Source organism: Cucurbita pepo, chromosome LG11 (genome assembly GCF_002806865.2).
Source record: "Cucurbita pepo subsp. pepo cultivar mu-cu-16 chromosome LG11, ASM280686v2, whole genome shotgun sequence".
Taxonomy (NCBI): domain Eukaryota; kingdom Viridiplantae; phylum Streptophyta; class Magnoliopsida; order Cucurbitales; family Cucurbitaceae; genus Cucurbita; species Cucurbita pepo.
Genome location: NC_036648.1, coordinates 868,032 through 889,582, shown reverse-complemented (window position 1 = coordinate 889,582; position 21,551 = coordinate 868,032). Strand labels below are relative to the sequence as shown.

At 34.8% G+C, this 21,551-nt stretch overlaps 3 protein-coding genes across 8 annotated transcripts; all 3 read left to right on the top strand.

Annotated features, from left to right (window-relative positions):
* The first annotated feature begins 270 nt into the window (after window positions 1-270).
* On the top strand, window positions 271-6,886 carry LOC111804850 (phosphatidate phosphatase PAH2-like). Of its 4 annotated transcripts, none has more exons than XR_002816580.1 (12): window positions 271-2,262; window positions 2,480-3,356; window positions 3,645-3,952; window positions 4,045-4,118; window positions 4,614-4,698; window positions 4,804-4,890; window positions 5,046-5,118; window positions 5,663-5,706; window positions 5,891-6,019; window positions 6,117-6,215; window positions 6,292-6,398; window positions 6,485-6,886. XR_002816580.1 is itself a non-coding variant. In XM_023689649.1 (11 exons), the coding sequence occupies exons 1-11, from the start codon at window positions 964-966 to the stop codon at window positions 6,346-6,348; spliced, it is 3,132 nt and encodes a 1,043-aa protein (XP_023545417.1). In that variant the 5' UTR covers window positions 271-963; the 3' UTR covers window positions 6,349-6,886. The 4 variants fall into 4 exon arrangements, 1 of the variants encoding a protein (XP_023545417.1); XR_002816581.1 differs by having other exon boundaries at window positions 6,292-6,402; XM_023689649.1 differs by having other exon boundaries at window positions 6,292-6,886.
* Window positions 6,887-10,686: 3,800 nt separating this feature from the next.
* On the top strand, window positions 10,687-13,669 carry LOC111804852 (zinc transporter 7-A-like). Of its 2 annotated transcripts, none has more exons than XM_023689651.1 (2): window positions 10,687-10,805; window positions 13,154-13,669. In XM_023689651.1, exons 1-2 carry the CDS (start codon window positions 10,732-10,734, stop codon window positions 13,533-13,535), a joined length of 456 nt encoding a protein of 151 aa, XP_023545419.1. In that variant the 5' UTR covers window positions 10,687-10,731; the 3' UTR covers window positions 13,536-13,669. The 2 variants fall into 2 exon arrangements, with proteins under 2 accessions (XP_023545419.1, XP_023545420.1); XM_023689652.1 differs by having other exon boundaries at window positions 10,687-10,816; window positions 13,165-13,669.
* Window positions 13,670-18,084: 4,415 nt separating this feature from the next.
* Window positions 18,085-21,094, top strand: LOC111805665 (UDP-glucuronate:xylan alpha-glucuronosyltransferase 2). Of its 2 annotated transcripts, none has more exons than XM_023690820.1 (5): window positions 18,085-18,309; window positions 18,392-18,592; window positions 18,661-19,087; window positions 19,582-20,106; window positions 20,463-21,094. In XM_023690820.1, the coding sequence occupies exons 1-5, from the start codon at window positions 18,121-18,123 to the stop codon at window positions 20,876-20,878; spliced, it is 1,758 nt and encodes a 585-aa protein (XP_023546588.1). In that variant the 5' UTR covers window positions 18,085-18,120; the 3' UTR covers window positions 20,879-21,094. The 2 variants fall into 2 exon arrangements, with proteins under 2 accessions (XP_023546588.1, XP_023546589.1); XM_023690821.1 differs by having other exon boundaries at window positions 18,183-18,314.
* The last annotated feature ends 457 nt before the right edge of the window (window positions 21,095-21,551 follow it).

The following is a 21,551-nucleotide window of genomic DNA, read 5'->3' as shown; positions in this document are numbered from 1 at the left end:
TCTGCGCGGGTTGGGGGATTGTACTTGTCGAGTAGCATCCTTTTGAATGACTCTCGTGAATAAGACGGAGAGAAATTTGTCTAAATAATATAAATTTTGGGAGAATAATGTCGCAAGTTATTATCCGCAAGTTAAAATGAAGAATATGAACAGAGTATTAAATACAAACTTGTGGCCAAGTCAGAACAAAAATAATCCAAAAAAAAAAAAAAAAAAAAAAAAGAAGGATATTATTCATATTAATATTAATATCAACAGGAATACATTATTCATTTTACCCTTTTTTTTCTAAAATCAGAGCTCTTAGTTTTCTATACTTGATTCTGCAAAGAAGATTTCGATGTTTCGCATATCACGTGCTGATCTTCCTCTGCAAAACTGGATTTGGATTAATGGCGGCGTAACATTCGAATAACTAAAAGCGATAAGCTTTAGTTATGCAAACGGCGTATTTTCTTCGCGGTTCTTTCTTAAACGAGTGTCGGTTGCCTATCAATCAGGCTTCCAACTAGGGCGACTCTCTCCCTCTGTGATTAATGGCCTCTTCAGGTTCTTGACCTCTTCAGGTTCTTGATTACTCATCATCAATATTGTCGTTAGGTTCTTTCTTTGATTTGGTTTGGTTGACTGCTTCAACATTGATTACCTCGGTGGTTTATCATTTGGGTTTCGTGTAATAATTGTTTTTAAGTTAGAAACTGAAGATTAAATTGATTTATTGGTTGATTGGTTGAATGAATTGATTCCGCTTGTTCTTGAGACGTCTTGAAAATTTGTGATCTGGGTTAGTTGTGTGTGTAGTTTTCTCTTTAGTTTTAAGAGTTCTGGAGATTTATGATTGGAGATCATTGAGCTAAAACACTGGATGCACGATTTTTTTGGGGAACTCTTACAGGTTATTATATTATGGCCAAAATTAGAGATTATTGATCTGGGTGATCGGAAAAATCACAATATTGGACGATGAACGCTGTAGGGATACTAGGTAGTTACATTTCAAAGGGTGTTTATACCGTTTCTGGGCCATTTCATCCGTTTGGTGGAGCTGTGGACATTGTTGTAGTCGAACAGCAGGACGGTAGTTTTAAATCATCGCCTTGGTATGTACGGTTTGGGAAATTTCAAGGAGTTTTGAAGACAAAGGAGAAGGTGATCAACATAGCTGTAAATGGGGTTGAAGCTAATTTCCAGATGTATATGGATCATAAAGGAGAAGCTTATTTTTTGAGGGAAGTTGATGCTGAAGGAGAATCTGGATTGTATTCTTCATCTTCAGGCGATGAGGCCGAGGGGAAATTGCTGCAGGAACTCGATGGTAGGATCCTTGGTTCAAAAAGTTACAACTATGATGCTAGGAGTTCAATAGATGGGATTGAGAATAGTAAAGATAAAGGGAAGATAGTGACAAAGACTACCTCCCAACGACGGACACTTGGATTTTTATGGGGTCGTAATTCAGTTAAAGAAGATCATCATGAGGATGCATCTCTTGCGAGTGTAGACTCGCTGAAGCGTGCTGAGATTGTAGCTGATCTTTTAGAGGTTAGGTGGTCTACCAATCTTCGCACACAAAAGCTTGAGAAATCAGATTGTTCCAAGTTTTCTTCCATCGACACTTCAGATGACAAGGATGAGGAAAAGTTGAGGAGAGATGATGAGACAAGCCACGTGACATCAACTGATGAAGGTAACATGGGGAATAGTCTTGATAAAGATTGTGATAACTCCGGCAGCGAGCACATAACCAATGGCTCTCAATTGGAATCGGAAGACGTAGCGCTGTCGACTGAGGTAACTAGAGAATTGTCAAGTTTAAGCACCGAGGATAGAGTGATTGAAATTTCCACTATAGGGGGAAAGGATTTTGACGGGACATATGAAATGAAATCTGCACCAAGGGATATCGAACAGACTGCCAAAGATACTGTGAATGCGACAGGAACCATCTCCGAAAATGCAGATTCCGAGTCCCAGATTTTATTGTTGAAGAACAGTGATTCATATTATGGAGAGAACTTTATTGGACGCCACTTATCTGATGAAACAAATATCGTTTCTCAAGTATTCAACATTTCTGAAGACAAGAGTGAATCCGATGCAGTCCAATCCTTAATGTTCTATGAAACTTCCAAGAGCTCAATGTTGACAATGGATGACTCAAGCGTACTGACTCCTGAAGCCTCCCACCCGGCCAATGGAGGATCTGGGATCGTTGATGTGCATTCAGAGGGATTGCACCTGACAACTGAAGTTCATCCTGGGGTAAGCTTTATTCTGACATGAAATTCATTCACACATATGTGTCATTTAGCAATGTAGGATTGTTAAATTCAGAGCCTATTCTAGCATTTTTACTGATGTAGAGAGTAGATAAAAAGAAGTTTCCATGATTTCTTGAAGTCAGAAAGTTCGCTGAATTTATTTCCATTGATGCTGACTCTTTTTTATTAGCGCTGATATCTCAAAAATTTGAATTCAGTATACAGATTCTAGTGTTGTAGCTGGAGATTTTGAAATAGAGACTGAAAAATTTGAAGCCCTCGTGAACTATTCTCAACAAGTGGATCATTGTAATAGTTCTGTCTATGAAGGCAACACAATGGACCACCAAGAAAACCTACCGACACTCGAAGCTTCATATACTCAAATAGTCCCCACAGAAGAAATGCATGGTTCAGTTAAAGAATTTAAGTCCGATAGCATAGGTTCAAGTTTCGGCTCGGATTTTCAAGATGACAAAAGTGTAGATGGAAGTGTCAAAAGCAAGTTCCAAATTTCTTCGAATTCTATCGGTAATAGAGTCGTACCAAAAGAAAGTAACATAATACCATCAACAAATTCAGACGATGAACAATTCCTTTTCAGTGATATTGATGTTTCAAAAGCTGAGCTAAATGGTAATATAGAGTTAGACAGCCAACTTTACAATGATAAGGAAGAATATCCATTAGCATATCCAAGTAGCATTGATGAAGAGGATAGATTTGTAAATAGAAGTTGTGTAACATCCAGTTCGCCAGATAGTCGTGAGTTCTTCAATCAGGGGATTGCAAGTTCCATCACAATTCCTTCAAGTCAACCAATCTCGAATAAAGAAGTTGACCGTATGGCAGCATCACTACCTAATATGCAGGATCGTATTGATAATTTAATTGCTGCTGGTGAGATCAGCCATCCTCTAAGCCATTCTGTGGACTCAAATTCCAGATCATTGAAGTGGATGGAATCCTGTAAAGATAATGCAAGCTCCAAATCTGGTAGAGATGAAGAAGATAAAGTGGCAGAGGAACGGTCAAGATCTGAAGAATCCTCAGTTTCAGAAGAACTCAAAAGTATTATTCCCAACTCTAGAGCAGGTAAGAGAATTAGGATACTTATTGTAAAAATTTACCTTTGAGTTCTTATACTGTCTCAACAAATTTATTACTGAGTTTAGGCTCTAGATTGTATAAATGATCCTTTGTTTATCCAAATACATGCAAAACTCAACGGCAAACTGTAAGGTCATAAGCTTAAAAGTTGGCAGTTATTCCTTATGGAGTGAGGTTCCTCTATTTAATTGAGGATCATATAGTTGAGAACAGAACGCATATCCGTTATGAAACACTTTATAACTCTTGACCCTATTGAGAAAACTCTTACAGGTAGTCCAGCAGAAGCAACTGTTGACCCAGTTGGAAATTGGAAACTTTGGCCTTTCTCTTTTAAAAGATCTAGTTCTGGGAAAGGAACTCAATCAGCTGTTGACGATTACGTAGATTTTGATTTTAAGAAGACTTCAGATAGGAACAATGGAATGGATGGAGAAGCAAGTATCTTTAAGCACAAGGCAGAGAAAAAGATGGTTAAGTCCCTCACACCGACATCTGAGCAGCTGGCATCCTTAAATCTCAAGGAAGGGGGAAACACAATACTTTTCACATTCTACACTACAGTGCTGGGGAAACAGCAGGTCAGAGTTCTTTTTTTCAGCCGTCCCTGTCTTCTTTCTTTCTCTGTTTCCCTTCATATTTGCATTTCGTGACTGATTATGTTTCTCAACAGGTTGATGCCAAGATTTATTTGTGGAAATGGAATACTCGCGTAGTGATATCAGATGTGGATGGGACAATAACAAAGTATGGTATTTCATTCTGATGATTTTGGATGTGATATTCTGATATTTAGCATAGTTTTATTAACTCTTCTTTGGAATTGTTTACTCCTGTTGTTGGCTCCTTTCTAATCTTTTTTAAAAATTAAAATGTTGCCCTTGGACGAGTCATTAGTAACATCTTCTGCCATTAAATTAATATCCTCTTTGATATTGGAAGTTCTTGTTGACAAGTCCAAGAGTTGTTTTTTAACCATCATAGACGCCTTGAAATTCACATTCGTTAGAAATCAGATAAATCTTCGTCTTCTGTTGGCTGTTCAGAGAACACAATGGTGATTGGCTAGACTTTTTAGCTTAGAATTTTGATAATGAACTTTCTTCAATTTGTAAGAAACAGGGTTAGAAAGCAGTATATAATCGAGAGATGAGGCCTGAATTTATTTTCTAGTATTCGCTAAACACAATTTTTTTCTAGCATTCACTTTCTTTAGTTTTTCTTCTTGTGTTACTATCTTAGATCGGATGTTCTGGGTCAATTCATGCCATTTGTTGGAAGGGACTGGTCACAAACAGGCGTCACAAATTTATTTTCTGCTATTAAGGTACGTTATCTCACCCTCATGCAGTTGGATGATTGTCTGTGATGAAACTAGTATGCAATGAACTCTCTCAGTCTCTCTCTCTCAACATTATATATATACTTTCAGGAAAATGGGTACCAATTGCTTTTTCTTAGTGCGCGATCAATTTCTCAGGCCTATCAAACCCGCCAATTTCTTTTCAACCTTAAGCAGGTAATATATTTACTTAAATTCAAGCTTGTTTGGAATGAATTTCTAAGTGCTTAAAAACACTCTTTTTGGCCTCAAAAACACTTTCTTAAGTACTTAGAAAGTCAACAGACCATTAGTATCCATGATTGATCTTTACTTGGTTTTCGTCCCTGCAGGGTGGGAAGGCTCTGCCGGAGGGACCTGTTGTTATCTCCCCAGATGGGCTTTTCCCTTCACTATATCGTGAAGGTTATTTCCTTTTATCCTTGATCTTTTCGTTAGAACTATGTTTTGAGAATTACCACCCAATTCTTCTTTCTTTAAGCTAGATTCTAGTGAATCGCTAGATGCTCTGGAGAAAGTTTTGGTCATTGAATGTGTTCTTAGATTTGGTGGTTATATTTAAACTAGGAATAGCTGTAGTTGGTACTTTTTTTTTTTTTTTTTTTTTTTTTTTTTTTTTTTTTNACTTTCGTAAACATGTTTTTCCCTCGAAATGCATACTTTAGCAGTCATGTGAGCCCTTAAGCCTTTTAAGCATCCCCTGCATTTTGCATCCGTATTCTTGGGATTCTAAATGCCTGTTTATTAAAAAAGCATAGACTCTGCCATGGGCTGGTGGGGGTGAACCATCTCCTAAAGCTAGCTTTGGGTGGGTGAAACCTTCATAGATATTTGTGAAGGATGGGTTGTAAACACGATGAAGAGCAAGGTTCTCATAATGCAATAATCGTATATATACATATCAGCATGCTTGGATTTGTCGATAACCCTTTTCATTTCTTCTTCTCAGTTATTCGGCGGGCTCCTCATGAGTTCAAGATTGAATGCTTGGAGGTTAGTTTTCCTTCTTTCTTGATATTTAAACTGATACAAATTTTACATTCTTCATACTCATACTGTGATGAGCTTTCGTATATATTATTACTTAAATCAATCACTCAAATCAGAAATTTCGAATAACAGTTGTTCACATGGGTTCTGAATAAGATGGCTCATAGTTTGCTTTTTTTAACTTTAGAGAATTCGAGAACTATTTCCTCCAGATTGCAATCCATTTTATGCTGGGTTTGGAAACAGGGACACGGATGAATTTAGCTATCTTAAAGTTGGAATCCCAATAGGAAAAATCTTCATTATTAATCCCAAGGTATGATTTGAGGGGGATTCACGAATATGACTTGAAAACAGCATAATCTTATGCGATTTGGCAGCATCAAAATTGATAAAAATGTTCGTGCTTGTAGGGGGAGATTGTTGTAAACCGTCGCTTTGACACAAAATCGTATACGTCACTTCATACTCTTGTCAATGACATGTTTCCTCCCATTACCTCGTCTGAGCAGGTTGCTTAAGCTTTAAACTGAATTTGGATTAATTCTAGAATTACTTTTATCAAACCAATTCTTTGGTTGCTTACAGGAGGACTTCAATTCATGGAATTACTGGAAACTATCACCTCCCTTGGTAGATTCATAAAGCTTTTTTTGCCTGAAATATGAGATCCTTGAATCTGTGCATAAACTGTGGTGGGTCAGTAGATTTTGATTTTCAAATTCAATATTATGTCATCTTCTGAAGTCTTAGAACATCTTGTTGGTATAACATGTTCCAGGTGGGTTTCTTTGCTAAACTCATTGGTAGAGATTATTAAGCTTCTGGATCCATTGCTGATTGCGCCCACCTAATACATCTTCTGCAGAATCAGTTCATATTTCATGCTGATCTCTGCTGAGTTGAAACTTGTGTTACATACTGGATATAGGGTTATTGTACAGTGGTAAGCTCATTGTAAGTATGTAGTTTAAATTCATAGGTAAAATAATAAAGCTCCATACAGTTTATGTGTTTATTTCCCTTTAGGAAGAAAGTGAGGAAAAGTAAATAGAATGCCTGTACATTTTCCTTTTACCTTTAGAATTGCAAAGGAATTTGCTTGCAACATGGTGGCAAAATTCCTCATTAGCAACATTTGTTATTATTTTATTCTAATAAAGAAACAAATATTTGAAGGAGATTTTCTTTTGCCCATTCTTTTTATTATAATTGTGTTCGAAATTAAGATGTCTCATGAGTCTTATATGTCCTTTAAACTCTAATATGGTGAGAAAACCATCATTGTCGGTATCATGTTAGATACAAACTTTGAACTGTTGAGTTGAACCTCGAGTGTCTTAGAGGAAGGATTAGAGCTCTTGTTTGGTGAGATCTCCGAAGGTTTTAAACTCAAATTTTATCAATTCAGTTGCTTCATTCTCAGCCCAAGATGTTAAAAGATCGATATTGTTAAACTAAGGCTATATTTGTATGGATGGAATGTTTGTACATCTCGTATATGATAGCTCGTCTGGCCAACATATATGAGCTCGTATATTCCCTTCTGTTTGCACATGAAGGTAAGTCTCACAACGAATAACTATCTTCTGTATTTCGATCATATCTTTCGGTAGAAACTGGAATCTCCATCCTGATTGGTACCATAAAAGTTATTATCAATGGTTGGTTGAGCTCGAATTCTTACTTTTTGGTCACTACAAAAGTTGGACCAAAGCGAGTAGGACCCACACCTTAGTTGTTCTATACCTTGCAGGAAAAAGAGTTAAGTATCCTTTCAGAATTAAATGGAATATTAGCCTGAAAATGCGACTCTAACAACTAGGTTTTGAGAGAACTCGTAAAGACATTATTAGTATTTGCTAATGTCAACTCTTGTTTGGTAATTGCCTTTTGCGCCTAAGATATTGTATGAAATTAAATTATTATAGTTTTTTTTTTTTTTTTTCTAAATCTCTAAACTTTTACTGGACAGGTTTAATTTCAACTGTAAAGGTCAAAAATTTCTTTCTATTTCTTGTGCTTAGATTTACATATTTAAATAATTAAAGTAGTCTTTATGTTTATTCGAATCACTAATTTAAAAACGAATTTTCTAGATCGTCAAAATAATTTAGATCTTTCTTTCCTTTGGGGTGATTAGTTATCCTTCTCGGATATTTAGATTAAAAAAAAAAAAAAAACATAATCTTTTAAACTAGAATTCTCAGGCCTGGGTGGGCCCTTTTTAAGTAAGGTAGATCACGGACTCGCAAGGCAGCCCTTATTTTATTTTATTAAAGCTTGGAACGATAGAGTACAACAATACAGAAGGGGACGTTATATTACACGCATTACCTTCATCAGTACATCTTCACATTGCACTGCTCCGCGTAGTCAAGGAGCCTCTCAAACTCCTCCTCCGTAATTTCGTGATCAGCATAGTCATCAACATGACCCATACTCATCCCGTAGTGAGATTCACCATGGGAATGGGAATGCCCATGACCATGACCATGACCATGGCTGTGGCCATAGTGGCCGCTACCATTGCCATAATCACCAGAAGCCATACCAAACCCAAAGCGGGAACCCATGTCATCCTGGTCACGAGCATAACCCATGCTGCCACAAGTATTAAAGTTGTTGGCGGCGTTACGCCTCTGAAAGAAGTGGGGGATGACGGGTCCGAGGATTTTAATAATTCCGATGATGTCCCTGATCTTAACGCTGCCTCTTCTTGACATGTGAGCATTGGCTCTGTATACGTTCATCAGGTCATCCCTGCATCGGAGGTTATCCACTGAACGGCAAGCCATTTTTGTTTGGAAAGGAGGTTCGTTGTTTGATTGGTGCGAAGGGTGTGTGTGATGAAAGGTGTTGAGGTTTTGGGTATTTATAGCATACTTTCTTAACCACTTACCCCTTATTACTTATGCCTTCCTACTTCATTTTCATGACAACATAGTGATATTAATATTCCCTCCCATTCTATGTTGTCTTTGTCAGCGATGGACCCTGAAATTCCAAGGAAAAAGGAAAGATTCTATACTTAATAATGCTTATTAACAAAATAAAATAATTTATTTGATAAAAAATATATATTACTTTCTACCCATTGTTTCAACTGAAGTTTCTCCATGATCTTTAATTTCCTACTATTGATGTGTAATTGATTCATTTATAGAATCATAGTGTTATTTATTTAAGCACATATTTTATTGTATATATTTGATCATATAACATATTTTTCTCTGAATTGCATATAATATTATTATTATTATTATTATGAGAGATTTTTGAATTTCTATAAAATCTTCTCTTCATGACAATACCTTCTCCTTCTCTCCAAGCCTTTCTCATCGCCCAACAATATAATTTCAATCTTTTCTTCTTATTGAAAAGAAAGAAAGAAAATAAAAAGTTGTGGCTCTCTTCTTTCATGGATGTCAAAATTGGTATAATGGGGCATCTACTTTCATCGAATGTGACTAACGCATGCAACAGAATATAGGTTTATTTTAAAAAAATGAACACAGATAGATATGTACAAATCTTAACCTACTTGGATTTGGTCCTTACGAATTGGATTCAATACGTAAAGACAACAATGAGTGGCTTATCTATTTAGAGTATTGATTCTTGAATTTTTTTTAAGTGTAATAGCCACAAATAAAAATTTCAAATATCTTCGAGTTCAAATAAAAATTTCTTCAAAAAAATTTCTCAAGAGTTTAGAACGCCCACCATATTATCATCTTTGAGCCCTTATGAATTTTCTCTCAAAATTTTAAAACGTGTCCATTAGGAAAAAGTTTCTACACTCCTTACCATTAACTTACGTGGTTAAGTTATTATACCCTATTTAAATATCAAATACTTGAATCTCTAATCAATCTTTTGTGAAGAAGTGAAAAAATAGGAGAAGGAAACATATGTATAATCTAACTAATAACTCATACATGAGTTGCGATATTAAATATCTTTTTCGGCATGAAACAGCACATAAAAAAGGAATAAAAATATAAGATAAAGCCAAATATAAAAAGGAAAAAAAAAAAAAAAGGATTATCAGCTTTGTGGGAATAAGTTTCTTTTCCATCCTTATCGAAAGCAACTAAAGAACCAAACTTTGGGACTCCATAATGCTCATTTAGTTTAGCTCCCCAATAATTTATTACTCATACAATATTATATAGTTTTTAAATTACAGATCATTTTTCACTCAATAAAATTGAAAAAAATTACCACTTTCTAATTAATTCTAATCTAATAGATCTTATTTGCAAGACAACTTTTAATATTTAAAGTCCCATAAAAAAAAAACTAATTAAAAGTTAAATTATAAATTATTATCTCCTCCCATTCTAATATCTTTAATAATCAATTCATTGATTGATTTGTTGTTTGAGTTGTGAATTTATGCTATTGTCATTTCAAAGAATTGAATATTGTATGTGGGTGTCTTTTTCTAACAGATGCAAATTTTAGATTTGAAAACTATTAGAACAATTATTATTATTATTATTATTATTTGTGAATCTAAATGTACATCAATTATTTAACATCATAAAGTTTTTTTTTTTAAAAAATACCTTATTTGAACTAAAAAAAATCTTTATACTTAAGAAAAAGGGGAGTTATACTGTGATATAAGCAGCTTTGGCATAAACCATTGGTAAATTTGTGATATAATAAAATAGGTCAATTTAAGAACCTATATATATATATATTTAATCAATGACACACAATAATGATCAATTATGATGCATTTTATCAAATAAATTATTTATTTTTATTAATGAAACATTATTATGTATAGAATCTTTCCTTTTTCCTTGGAGTTTCAGGGTCCATTGCGGACAAAGACAACATAGAATGGGAGGGAATAGTAATTTCACTATGTTGTCATGCAAATGAAGTAGGAAGGCATAAGTAGTAAGGGCTAACTGGTTAAGAAAATATGCTATAAATACCCGAAACCTCAACACCTTTCATAACACACACCCTTCGCACCAATCAGACAACGAACCTCCTTTCCAAACAAAAATGGCTTGCCGTTCAGTGGATAACCTCCGATGCAGGGATGACCTGATGAACGTATACAGAGCCAATGCTCGCAGATCAAGAAGAGGCCGCGTTAAGATCAGGGACATCATCGAAATTATTGAAATCCTCGGACCCATCATCCCCCCCTTCTTTCAGAAGCATGGCGGCGCCAACAACTTTAGTAGTTGTGGCAGCATGGGCTATGCTCGTGACCAGGATGACATGGGTTCCCGCTGTGGGTTTGGTATGTCTTCTGGTGATTATGGCAATGGTAGCGGCCACTATGGCCACAGCCATGGTCATGGTCATGGTCATGGGCATTCCCATTCCCATGGTGAATCTCACTACGGGATGAGTATGGGTCATGTTGATGACTATGCTGATCACGAAATTTCAGAGGAAGAGTTTGAGAAGCTCCTTGACTACGCCGAGCAGTGCAATGTGAGGATGTACTGATGATGAATGTAATGGGTGTGATAATAACATACCCTCCTATGTTGTTGTACTACTCTATCCTTCTAAGCTTTTAAATATCTCCTAATAAAATAAAATAAGGATGGGCTTACTAGTCCTTTGTCTTCCTTACCTACAATGGCCCTCAATATTTATACTTAAAAACTTTGTTTAAAATATTTCACCAAACTAAAATATAAATAATCATTTTCATAATCGGTATTCTATTAAAAATAAAGTTTTGTGATTAAAATTTTATTTACATGTCCCAATATCTCACCAAATGCCAACCCCACACGCGTGTATATATATATATATAGAAANGTGATATAAGCAGCTTTGGCATAAACCATTGGTAAATTTGTGATATAATAAAATAGGTCAATTTAAGAACCTATATATATATATATTTAATCAATGACACACAATAATGATCAATTATGATGCATTTTATCAAATAAATTATTTATTTTTATTAATGAAACATTATTATGTATAGAATCTTTCCTTTTTCCTTGGAGTTTCAGGGTCCATTGCGGACAAAGACAACATAGAATGGGAGGGAATAGTAATTTCACTATGTTGTCATGCAAATGAAGTAGGAAGGCATAAGTAGTAAGGGCTAACTGGTTAAGAAAATATGCTATAAATACCCGAAACCTCAACACCTTTCATAACACACACCCTTCGCACCAATCAGACAACGAACCTCCTTTCCAAACAAAAATGGCTTGCCGTTCAGTGGATAACCTCCGATGCAGGGATGACCTGATGAACGTATACAGAGCCAATGCTCGCAGATCAAGAAGAGGCCGCGTTAAGATCAGGGACATCATCGAAATTATTGAAATCCTCGGACCCATCATCCCCCCCTTCTTTCAGAAGCATGGCGGCGCCAACAACTTTAGTAGTTGTGGCAGCATGGGCTATGCTCGTGACCAGGATGACATGGGTTCCCGCTGTGGGTTTGGTATGTCTTCTGGTGATTATGGCAATGGTAGCGGCCACTATGGCCACAGCCATGGTCATGGTCATGGTCATGGGCATTCCCATTCCCATGGTGAATCTCACTACGGGATGAGTATGGGTCATGTTGATGACTATGCTGATCACGAAATTTCAGAGGAAGAGTTTGAGAAGCTCCTTGACTACGCCGAGCAGTGCAATGTGAGGATGTACTGATGATGAATGTAATGGGTGTGATAATAACATACCCTCCTATGTTGTTGTACTACTCTATCCTTCTAAGCTTTTAAATATCTCCTAATAAAATAAAATAAGGATGGGCTTACTAGTCCTTTGTCTTCCTTACCTACAATGGCCCTCAATATTTATACTTAAAAACTTTGTTTAAAATATTTCACCAAACTAAAATATAAATAATCATTTTCATAATCGGTATTCTATTAAAAATAAAGTTTTGTGATTAAAATTTTATTTACATGTCCCAATATCTCACCAAATGCCAACCCCACACGCGTGTATATATATATATATAGAAACATATATATATATATATATAGATATAGAAAGTAGTTTGGACATTATTAATACCATTCATATGGTTCAAAGCATGCACTAATTACAGTTTGTAGGCAAAAGTTGATAAAATTTTGGATTGGGACTTAAATTTTCTAGAATTTAATGAATGAGTGATTTTATTACAAATAGGCAGCATAGCTTTGTTCCACCTTGTTGGTGTATGCTTATCTTGATTGGGAAGCTTTGGCGAATATGGAACGTTTTGAAGGTTCTAAACTTTCTTACTTTGCCAGATGCGCCTTTCTTTGCTTGTCTCTCAGCTCTACTACTAATTTATGTCGAATCAAAATTATTTATTACAAATTTTAACGACTTATATAAGAAAAAAATAAACAAAACTTGGAAATCTATGATTAAAGTAGATACTCTTTAAAATTTTAAACCAAATTTAGGCTTAAATAATCTACCCTTATTAAGATAANCGCAGATCAAGAAGAGGCCGCGTTAAGATCAGGGACATCATCGAAATTATTGAAATCCTCGGACCCATCATCCCCCCCTTCTTTCAGAAGCATGGCGGCGCCAACAACTTTAGTAGTTGTGGCAGCATGGGCTATGCTCGTGACCAGGATGACATGGGTTCCCGCTGTGGGTTTGGTATGTCTTCTGGTGATTATGGCAATGGTAGCGGCCACTATGGCCACAGCCATGGTCATGGTCATGGTCATGGGCATTCCCATTCCCATGGTGAATCTCACTACGGGATGAGTATGGGTCATGTTGATGACTATGCTGATCACGAAATTTCAGAGGAAGAGTTTGAGAAGCTCCTTGACTACGCCGAGCAGTGCAATGTGAGGATGTACTGATGATGAATGTAATGGGTGTGATAATAACATACCCTCCTATGTTGTTGTACTACTCTATCCTTCTAAGCTTTTAAATATCTCCTAATAAAATAAAATAAGGATGGGCTTACTAGTCCTTTGTCTTCCTTACCTACAATGGCCCTCAATATTTATACTTAAAAACTTTGTTTAAAATATTTCACCAAACTAAAATATAAATAATCATTTTCATAATCGGTATTCTATTAAAAATAAAGTTTTGTGATTAAAATTTTATTTACATGTCCCAATATCTCACCAAATGCCAACCCCACACGCGTGTATATATATATATATAGAAACATATATATATATATATATAGATATAGAAAGTAGTTTGGACATTATTAATACCATTCATATGGTTCAAAGCATGCACTAATTACAGTTTGTAGGCAAAAGTTGATAAAATTTTGGATTGGGACTTAAATTTTCTAGAATTTAATGAATGAGTGATTTTATTACAAATAGGCAGCATAGCTTTGTTCCACCTTGTTGGTGTATGCTTATCTTGATTGGGAAGCTTTGGCGAATATGGAACGTTTTGAAGGTTCTAAACTTTCTTACTTTGCCAGATGCGCCTTTCTTTGCTTGTCTCTCAGCTCTACTACTAATTTATGTCGAATCAAAATTATTTATTACAAATTTTAACGACTTATATAAGAAAAAAATAAACAAAACTTGGAAATCTATGATTAAAGTAGATACTCTTTAAAATTTTAAACCAAATTTAGGCTTAAATAATCTACCCTTATTAAGATAATTTTGAAAGGTTTATAAAAAATAAATATCCAAAGGAAATAATTCCTTCTATACATATTTGGTGGAGTATGGCTTTTTTATGTTTGATTGTCCCACTAAACAAGGGCTTTTATTGGCGTATCTTTGACCAATCTAGGTCTTTGGATCTTGACTTATTAAGTTAATTGAGAATAAAAGAATATGATTTTCCTCTAATATGTGGTCTAATGTTAATCAAACTTTCAACTTAAACTTTGAATTTAATACTTAATAACTTGGAAACTAACTCATGAATTAATTACTCAAAATCATGAATCTAAATTAAAAGTAAATTTAGTGGGGGAGAGATAGCAATAAGCGTTGTTATTATAATTTGATTAGAAAGGGTTGAGGAGAGTATTGTTATTGAGAAGGTCATTACATGATTTAACGCAGCAAAGGTGACAGTCAACACCTCTTAGAGTGAAATCTCATGGCGTAGTCGACGAGTTTATCGAGCTCGTCTTCGTTGATGACGCCATCGCCATCCGCATCGGCATAAGCCAGGCCATAGCGAGCTTTGTGGTGAGGGACGAGATTACCTAAGAAGCTGAAGGCTTGGGTGATGTCACTGATGCTGAGGACGCCATCTCCGTCCATGTCGTGCTCTAGGAAGATCTCCTTTATCTCTTCCCTCGACAGATGCCACCGGTTTTTGAAGGGCGCCATTGGGATGGATTTTGCAGCCTGGCTCTCGTGCTTTGTTCTTGGGATGGAGTGCTTATATAGACTTTATTGAAGCAGGCGAGTATGAATTATTTGATTATTATTTTGAAGGAAGAAGTTCTTCATTCATACATAACGGAATCGAACAGATGCTCTCTACCCATTAGTGCAACTTTATGCATTGTACGTGGTGGGCTAATAGAAAAGAATAAAATTCTCAAAATATTAAATATTAAATATTAAATACTAATCATTACCATATTAGAATCTATATATGTTCCATGAAATAAGACACTAACTATCCGATGTTTTACTAATTATTCGATGTTTTTTAAAATACAAAACTCCAAATCCCTACTCGAAGGAGGGAAAAACACATTTAACAAATTTTATTTTTCATTTGACAAGAAGGGTTAATAGATTCCCCTCCTTCAAATGCACATAGATATACGTAAAGACATAGACTAAAAATAAGTAGAATAGTTTAGCCGGAAAAGGCAACATATATGTACTTTTTAACAAAGAGTGTATTTACGACTTTTGGCATATTGAATTAGCTTGTCCATCTCGGCCATGCTTATGAAACCATCACCGTCGATATCAGCGGCACGTAGTGCCTCTTCTACTCTGAACGAGCTGAAGCGTGAACCAAGATAGTCGAAGGCTTGCTTCAACTCCTCCTTTGTTAGCTTTCCATCACCATCTCCGTCGTGGTTTTTGAAAACGCTAGCTAGTTGCTCCTCTGAGAATGGAACAAGAACTCGTTTGTAAGTTTTGCTTTTGGAGTTCCCCATCAAAGTAAATGGAGAGAAGAGAAAAGGAAGGAGATTTTTGCTTGGGTTAAAACGCTTGGGTTGATTGAGTTTTTAACATAGAGGAAAGCATCTCGTATCTTTGAATTTTAAATTAAATAATAGAATTTTATGTTTATCCATTTCTCTTAAAACTTTTTTTTTTTATTTCAATATTTGCGGCGGCGAATCATCGACTTTTGAAATGATAATTAAAATCATATTCATCAAGTTGGATGTCGGAATTAATTAGAAGAAAATTATAAATCTAATATATAAATTGGTTTTATTTGCATACCGTATAGAGTAACGTTATTCTATTTCAACAAAATGAAATAATAAACTACCGGCCAATTAAATACCGAAAAAAAACATGATGAGGAAGCAAAACTCGTGGCATCCTTTTCGTTTCGTGTTTCTTCTTTTCTAATAAATGAAAATAAAATTGTGTTTTATAACTATTTTTTATTTCTTTTTTATTTTTAAAATATATATAAATATGTTTGACAATTATTTATTATCTATTATTCTTTAAGATTCGAAGAGGAGTAACTAAAAAGTTACTCACAGTGAAAGCGTCGGTCATCTTCCTTCTATCAAATATATTAAAAATGATTTTTTTGTTAGTCATTCTTTTCTTTCTTTCATTTTATTTTTATATTTTTTGTTCGGATGATATTTCATTCTTATTTCTTAAATCTTAAAGATAAGTCTCACGTTTTGTTATGTGGTCATTTTTAATTTGACTGAAATTTAGAACAAAAAGAAAGTGAAAATTAGAATGAAGCTTAGCTAAATATATTATTAATTAGCCAATCTTGTAGAAAAATATTTTTTTTAGGAAAAGAAAAATACATATACAATCCTCAACATGGAGGAGAAATTGAGATTATTAAAAAAGATGAACGATCACAAATCAAATCAATTTACTTTTCTTTTTGCCAGAAGTAAAGATGCTTAATCGCTAAATTCTTTTTTTTTTTTAATACTTCCGTAGTTATTAAGTTATGTTCATATTGACTTTTAAAAAATAGAAAGAAAGAAAAATATAAGGTTAATTTTATAGATTTTATTTTTTTTATAAATTTATTCTTAAAATATTTTTTTTTTTTTTTTTTTTTAAATACTCGTATTATTATTGGACAATGATATTTTAACAAAGGTCAGGTCAAATACTATATCATATCACTCGTTAATTTCAAAGACCACTTTTCATCCTCAAAAATCGCTCACTAAATCATGTAAATATATTTTAAGTTATTAATTTTTTTTATAGGTGTTTGTAAATAATCAATTTTATTTGAAAAGAAAACTTTTTTTTTTCAAAATTATTACAAAGATATTAACTAAACCTTGAATTTATTTAAAAGTACATATATATGTTAATCATGGTGTTTTTCCTTTTTCGATCTAGAGCTACAATGTAAAGGCTAATTTTTATTATATTATTATTAATATAAAAAATATATATATATAATTTTAAGCCAATAATTGTGAAACGTGATGGTTCACCATAATTCAAACGCGATTGGAATTGGATCATATGAGCCGTGTTAAACATTGTGAAAGTTGGTGGTTACTTTACGGTGTCGTTTTTCATACTGCTATTCCAACCTAAAGCAGAAGCAAGCTTAGTTGTGACACTAAAACGACGACGAATCAGCGAAGTGGAAATTTTTAAACAAAAAAAAAAAAAAAAAAGGGAATTTGGAATTGGTGGAGACTTGCGATTTGCTAACGGATAAAAGCGACATTTCACTGCATGCACGAAGCCGACTGTCCAACAAACTCTCACCATTTTTGGCCCGGCCGTCGAAGTTGAAGGCAACTTTACAATTCTACCCATGACTCGGTTTCTAAATTACAGATATATTATTTTTTTATATATTTAATTGGAATCTGTACCTTTTTTTATTTATAATTGATAATTGAATTATGTTTCTTTGTTTTGGTGATATAGCATAATGTTTAACTATAAAAGGGGGAGGGTATATTGGGAAATTGAAAAGAAACTGAGTTCTATGAGAAACAATTTAGGGCAAAGCAAACCCTAAATTTCTCCAATCTTTTCCTTTTACTTAATGTTTATGTTTGTTCAAAAGAAAAGGAAATGTATGTCCAAAAGAGTGACACTTGGCGGCATCACAGTGCTCCAACTTTCTTTAATCTCTACTCTAATTTCGCTCTCTTAAATCCCAATTAATCTCTTCCTTTTTCTCTCATTCTCTAATTCTCTTCTAATTCTTTTTAACCATTTCCATATTACACGAACCCAATTTCTTATATATATAAAAAAAAAAACCACCTGGGTTTTCTTCACTAACTCTGAAATGGTTGAAGGATTTGGTGTTCAGAGAATGTTGAAGGCTAAAGCTTGGATCATCAGAATCAACCTTCTCTTCCTAGCCTTCTTCTTGCTCCTTTATGTCGCCCTCCTCCTCCGTCCATCATCTTTCGCCCCGTATTCTCTCAATTCCGCGTCGTTCGTCTCGTGTTCGCTGCGTGAATGTCATCCCAAGGTTAGGTGAGCTAACTTAGTAGTTTTTGTGTTGTTATTTGATGAAATTAACAATGTATTGAAGCTTTGTTTTAATTGTGTAGATGAAGGTAGTTTTGGAGGAGACTGAGCCAAGTTTGGCGTTAAAGTCGAAGGGGAATAGCAATATGACCAAGTTGGAGATACCAATGAAGCTTTGGAAGGAAATGGGGAAATCAACCAAGATTGGGATGGTCAATTTTGATGAAGATGATATCAGTGAATGGGAGTCCAGTTTTGAAATCATACCCATTGCTTTCCAAAAGGTGTTATTAAATAATCTCTTTAACAATCCATTTACAATTATTTTTCTACTCACATTCTTGTAAATTAGGTGTCCAAATATTTTGAGTGGAAGGATTTATTTCCGGAGTGGGTTGACGAAGAGGAAGATCTAGATGGTGCATCATGTCCAGAGATTCCGGTACCTGATTACCGGAGTTACCAAAAAGTTGACCTGGTAGTGGCGAAGCTGCCATGCCGGTACCCAGAGGCGGAGTGGGGGAGGGACGTATTCCGGTTGCAAGTACATCTGATAGCGGCGAACATGGCTGCGAAGAAAGGAAAGAGGGATTGGTTTTCCCGGACGAAGGTTGCGTTTTTGAGCAAATGCCGACCGATGATGGAGGTTTTCCGGTGCAACGACATGATCGGCCGGGAAGGAGATTGGTGGTTTTATGAGCCGGAGATGAATAGATTGGACCAGAAGATTTCATTGCCGATTGGGTCCTGTCAATTGGCTATGCCCATTTGGGATCGAGGTATGAAGATGGTTGCTTGATTACTACGTTAAGAGTTAGTTGAGTTTTGGTTGAGAGTTTATATTTGCTTCTCTTCACAGGGTCCCCCAACCAAATCATTTGTGTTTTACTTCAAATTCAAAGTAATATCAACTACCTAGTTAGTTAGGAACCCATTTTCTGATATTGAATTATAAATTATTGACTTTATTAACTTTTTATTAATTTGGGAGAATAAGCTCTCCTATTTTTACTTTTGGTTTCACAATAGACTTCATACTAGTTCGTTCCTTTCTTATAAATCATTCATAATATTTCTCTTAATTACGGGAATTAAAAATATGTTTAATATTTTATTAGGCATAAAATTCATTTTCAAAAAAAAAAAAAATTAATATATTAAAAATATGTAGAAATACCCTTAAATATTAATAACAATTTAAAATGGATTTAAAAATTTGGAGTAATTTTAGTTTTGAGTGCTGACGTGGATATTAATAATATCTCCATTACAGGAGTGAACAAAGTGTACGATCTTTCGAAAATCCAAAGAGCAACAAAGACAGTGAAACGAGAAGCATACGCCACAGTAATCCATTCGTCGGAAGCCTACGTGTGCGGCGCCATAACGCTAGCTCAAAGCCTCCTCCAAACCGGAACCAAACGCGACCTTATCCTCCTAATGGACGACTCTATATCCATGTCCAAACGCGCCGCCCTGGCCGCCGCCGGGTGGAGGATTCGGATGATAACCCGGATCCGAAACCCGCGGGCCGAGAAGGACTCTTATAACGAATACAACTACAGCAAGTTCCGGCTGTGGCAGCTTACTGACTACGACAAGATCATCTTCATCGACTCCGACATCATCGTTCTTCGCAATCTCGACCTTCTCTTTCACTTTCCACAGATGTCCGCCGTCGGCAATGATAACTCCATCTTCAACTCGGGCATTATGGTTATCGAGCCCTCGAATTGTACGTTTCGGATCTTCATGGAGCGACGTGACGAGATCGTCTCATATAACGGTGGTGATCAAGGTTAGCTAACTCATACCTCAAAATGATATATATTAGTTTAGAAAACATTTTTGAGTTCTATCCTCATGTGATGTGAAATTAAAATGTATAATAATATATTTCTAAATCTTAAAATGTTTTTAATACATTTTAAAATAGTTAATCTTGTGTCATATTTGTTAATTTTTATTTTTTTATTTTATTAGAATAGTAGATCTTTCATCCATTTGATTTTTTTTATTTAAAAAAATATATAAGCCGCACAAAATTAAAAATTATCAAATAGTACCATATTAAATCATTATTGAATCTAAAAGCTTACAAGTTAACTAGAGGAGGTTTCATATCAAAATTATCATTTTATTCATATTGTACAGGATTTTTGAACGAAGTGTTCGTGTGGTGGCATAGGCTACCACGACGAACAAACTTCTTAAAGAACTTCTGGTCAAACACGACACTAGAGAAGAGCGTGAAGAACGAGATGTTCGGGGCCGATCCACCAAAGCTTTACGCCATCCATTACTTGGGATTGAAGCCATGGCTGTGCTACAGAGATTACGACTGCAATTGGAACATAGATGACCAGCGAGTTTACGCTAGTGATGTGGCTCACAAAAGATGGTGGAAGCTACACGATGCCATGGATGAGAACTTGCAGGCATTTTGTAAGCTTACAAAGAGGAGGAGGATCGAGTTGGATTGGGACAGGAAGATGGCTCAGAAGGCTGGCTACGAGGATCAGCATTGGAACATCAACATCACAGATCCTAGACGGATTCATTTGGTTTAAAGATCACTGATAATTTGTTGTATGTCTATTTTTTCTTTTTTCTTTGTATTTTTCTATAATTTCGTGATGATTTTTTTTCCTGTTTCTTTTAGTATAATTTATGTGTGAATAGTTCTCGGTTAGTTCTCGAGAGCTGTGATTTTACACAAATATATGTGGTTTTAGACCTTGTATCACTTCTTGAATAATTCCATTTTCTTTTAGGGATTTTCTAAATGGTAGAGTATAATATTTTTTCATGATACAGATTGAGCCCTATCTATTCACGAACTCATATCACATATACTAATCTTACTCAAAATAACAATAAAGGGTAAGCGTTTTCGTGCATCATGATACATTTTAATTTTAAGTCTATTCTAAATAAAAAGTATTTTCATGCATCTATTAGTGAGAAACGATTATCAAACCATCGTAAGCGTTAGATTTCAAAAATATAATCAATTATATATGAAATTCGAATTTGTTATTGACAGAAGTAGGATAGCCATGTATAAATGCCCAAATGGAAACTCAGTTTTAATTATACAAAATTAATTTAACATTTAATTTTGTCAAATTTTATACGATTTTGAAGCATTAAAAGTTTAGTTTGGTTAATTAATTAATTATATGAGTTTTAAGCTTATTGTAAAAGTAAAATAAATAATGAAGGAAATACAGAGAAGGGGTT

Excerpts from the sequence above, each read along its gene's own strand:
- LOC111804850 (XM_023689649.1), top strand. The coding sequence starts at position 964 with ATGAACGCTGTAGGGATACTAGGTAGTTACATTTCAAAGGGTGTTTAT. Across the intron at positions 5,119-5,662 it reads CCCTTCACTATATCGTGAAG|TTATTCGGCGGGCTCCTCAT; the intron begins GTTATTTCCTTT and ends TCTTCTTCTCAG. Across the intron at positions 5,707-5,890 it reads TCAAGATTGAATGCTTGGAG|AGAATTCGAGAACTATTTCC; the intron begins GTTAGTTTTCCT and ends TTTTAACTTTAG.
- LOC111804852 (XM_023689651.1), top strand. The coding sequence starts at position 10,732 with ATGGCTTGCCGTTCAGTGGATAACCTCCGATGCAGGGATGACCTGATG.
- LOC111805665 (XM_023690820.1), top strand. The coding sequence starts at position 18,121 with ATGGTTGAAGGATTTGGTGTTCAGAGAATGTTGAAGGCTAAAGCTTGG. Across the intron at positions 18,310-18,391 it reads TGCGTGAATGTCATCCCAAG|ATGAAGGTAGTTTTGGAGGA; the intron begins GTTAGGTGAGCT and ends TTAATTGTGTAG. Across the intron at positions 19,088-19,581 it reads TATGCCCATTTGGGATCGAG|GAGTGAACAAAGTGTACGAT; the intron begins GTATGAAGATGG and ends TCTCCATTACAG.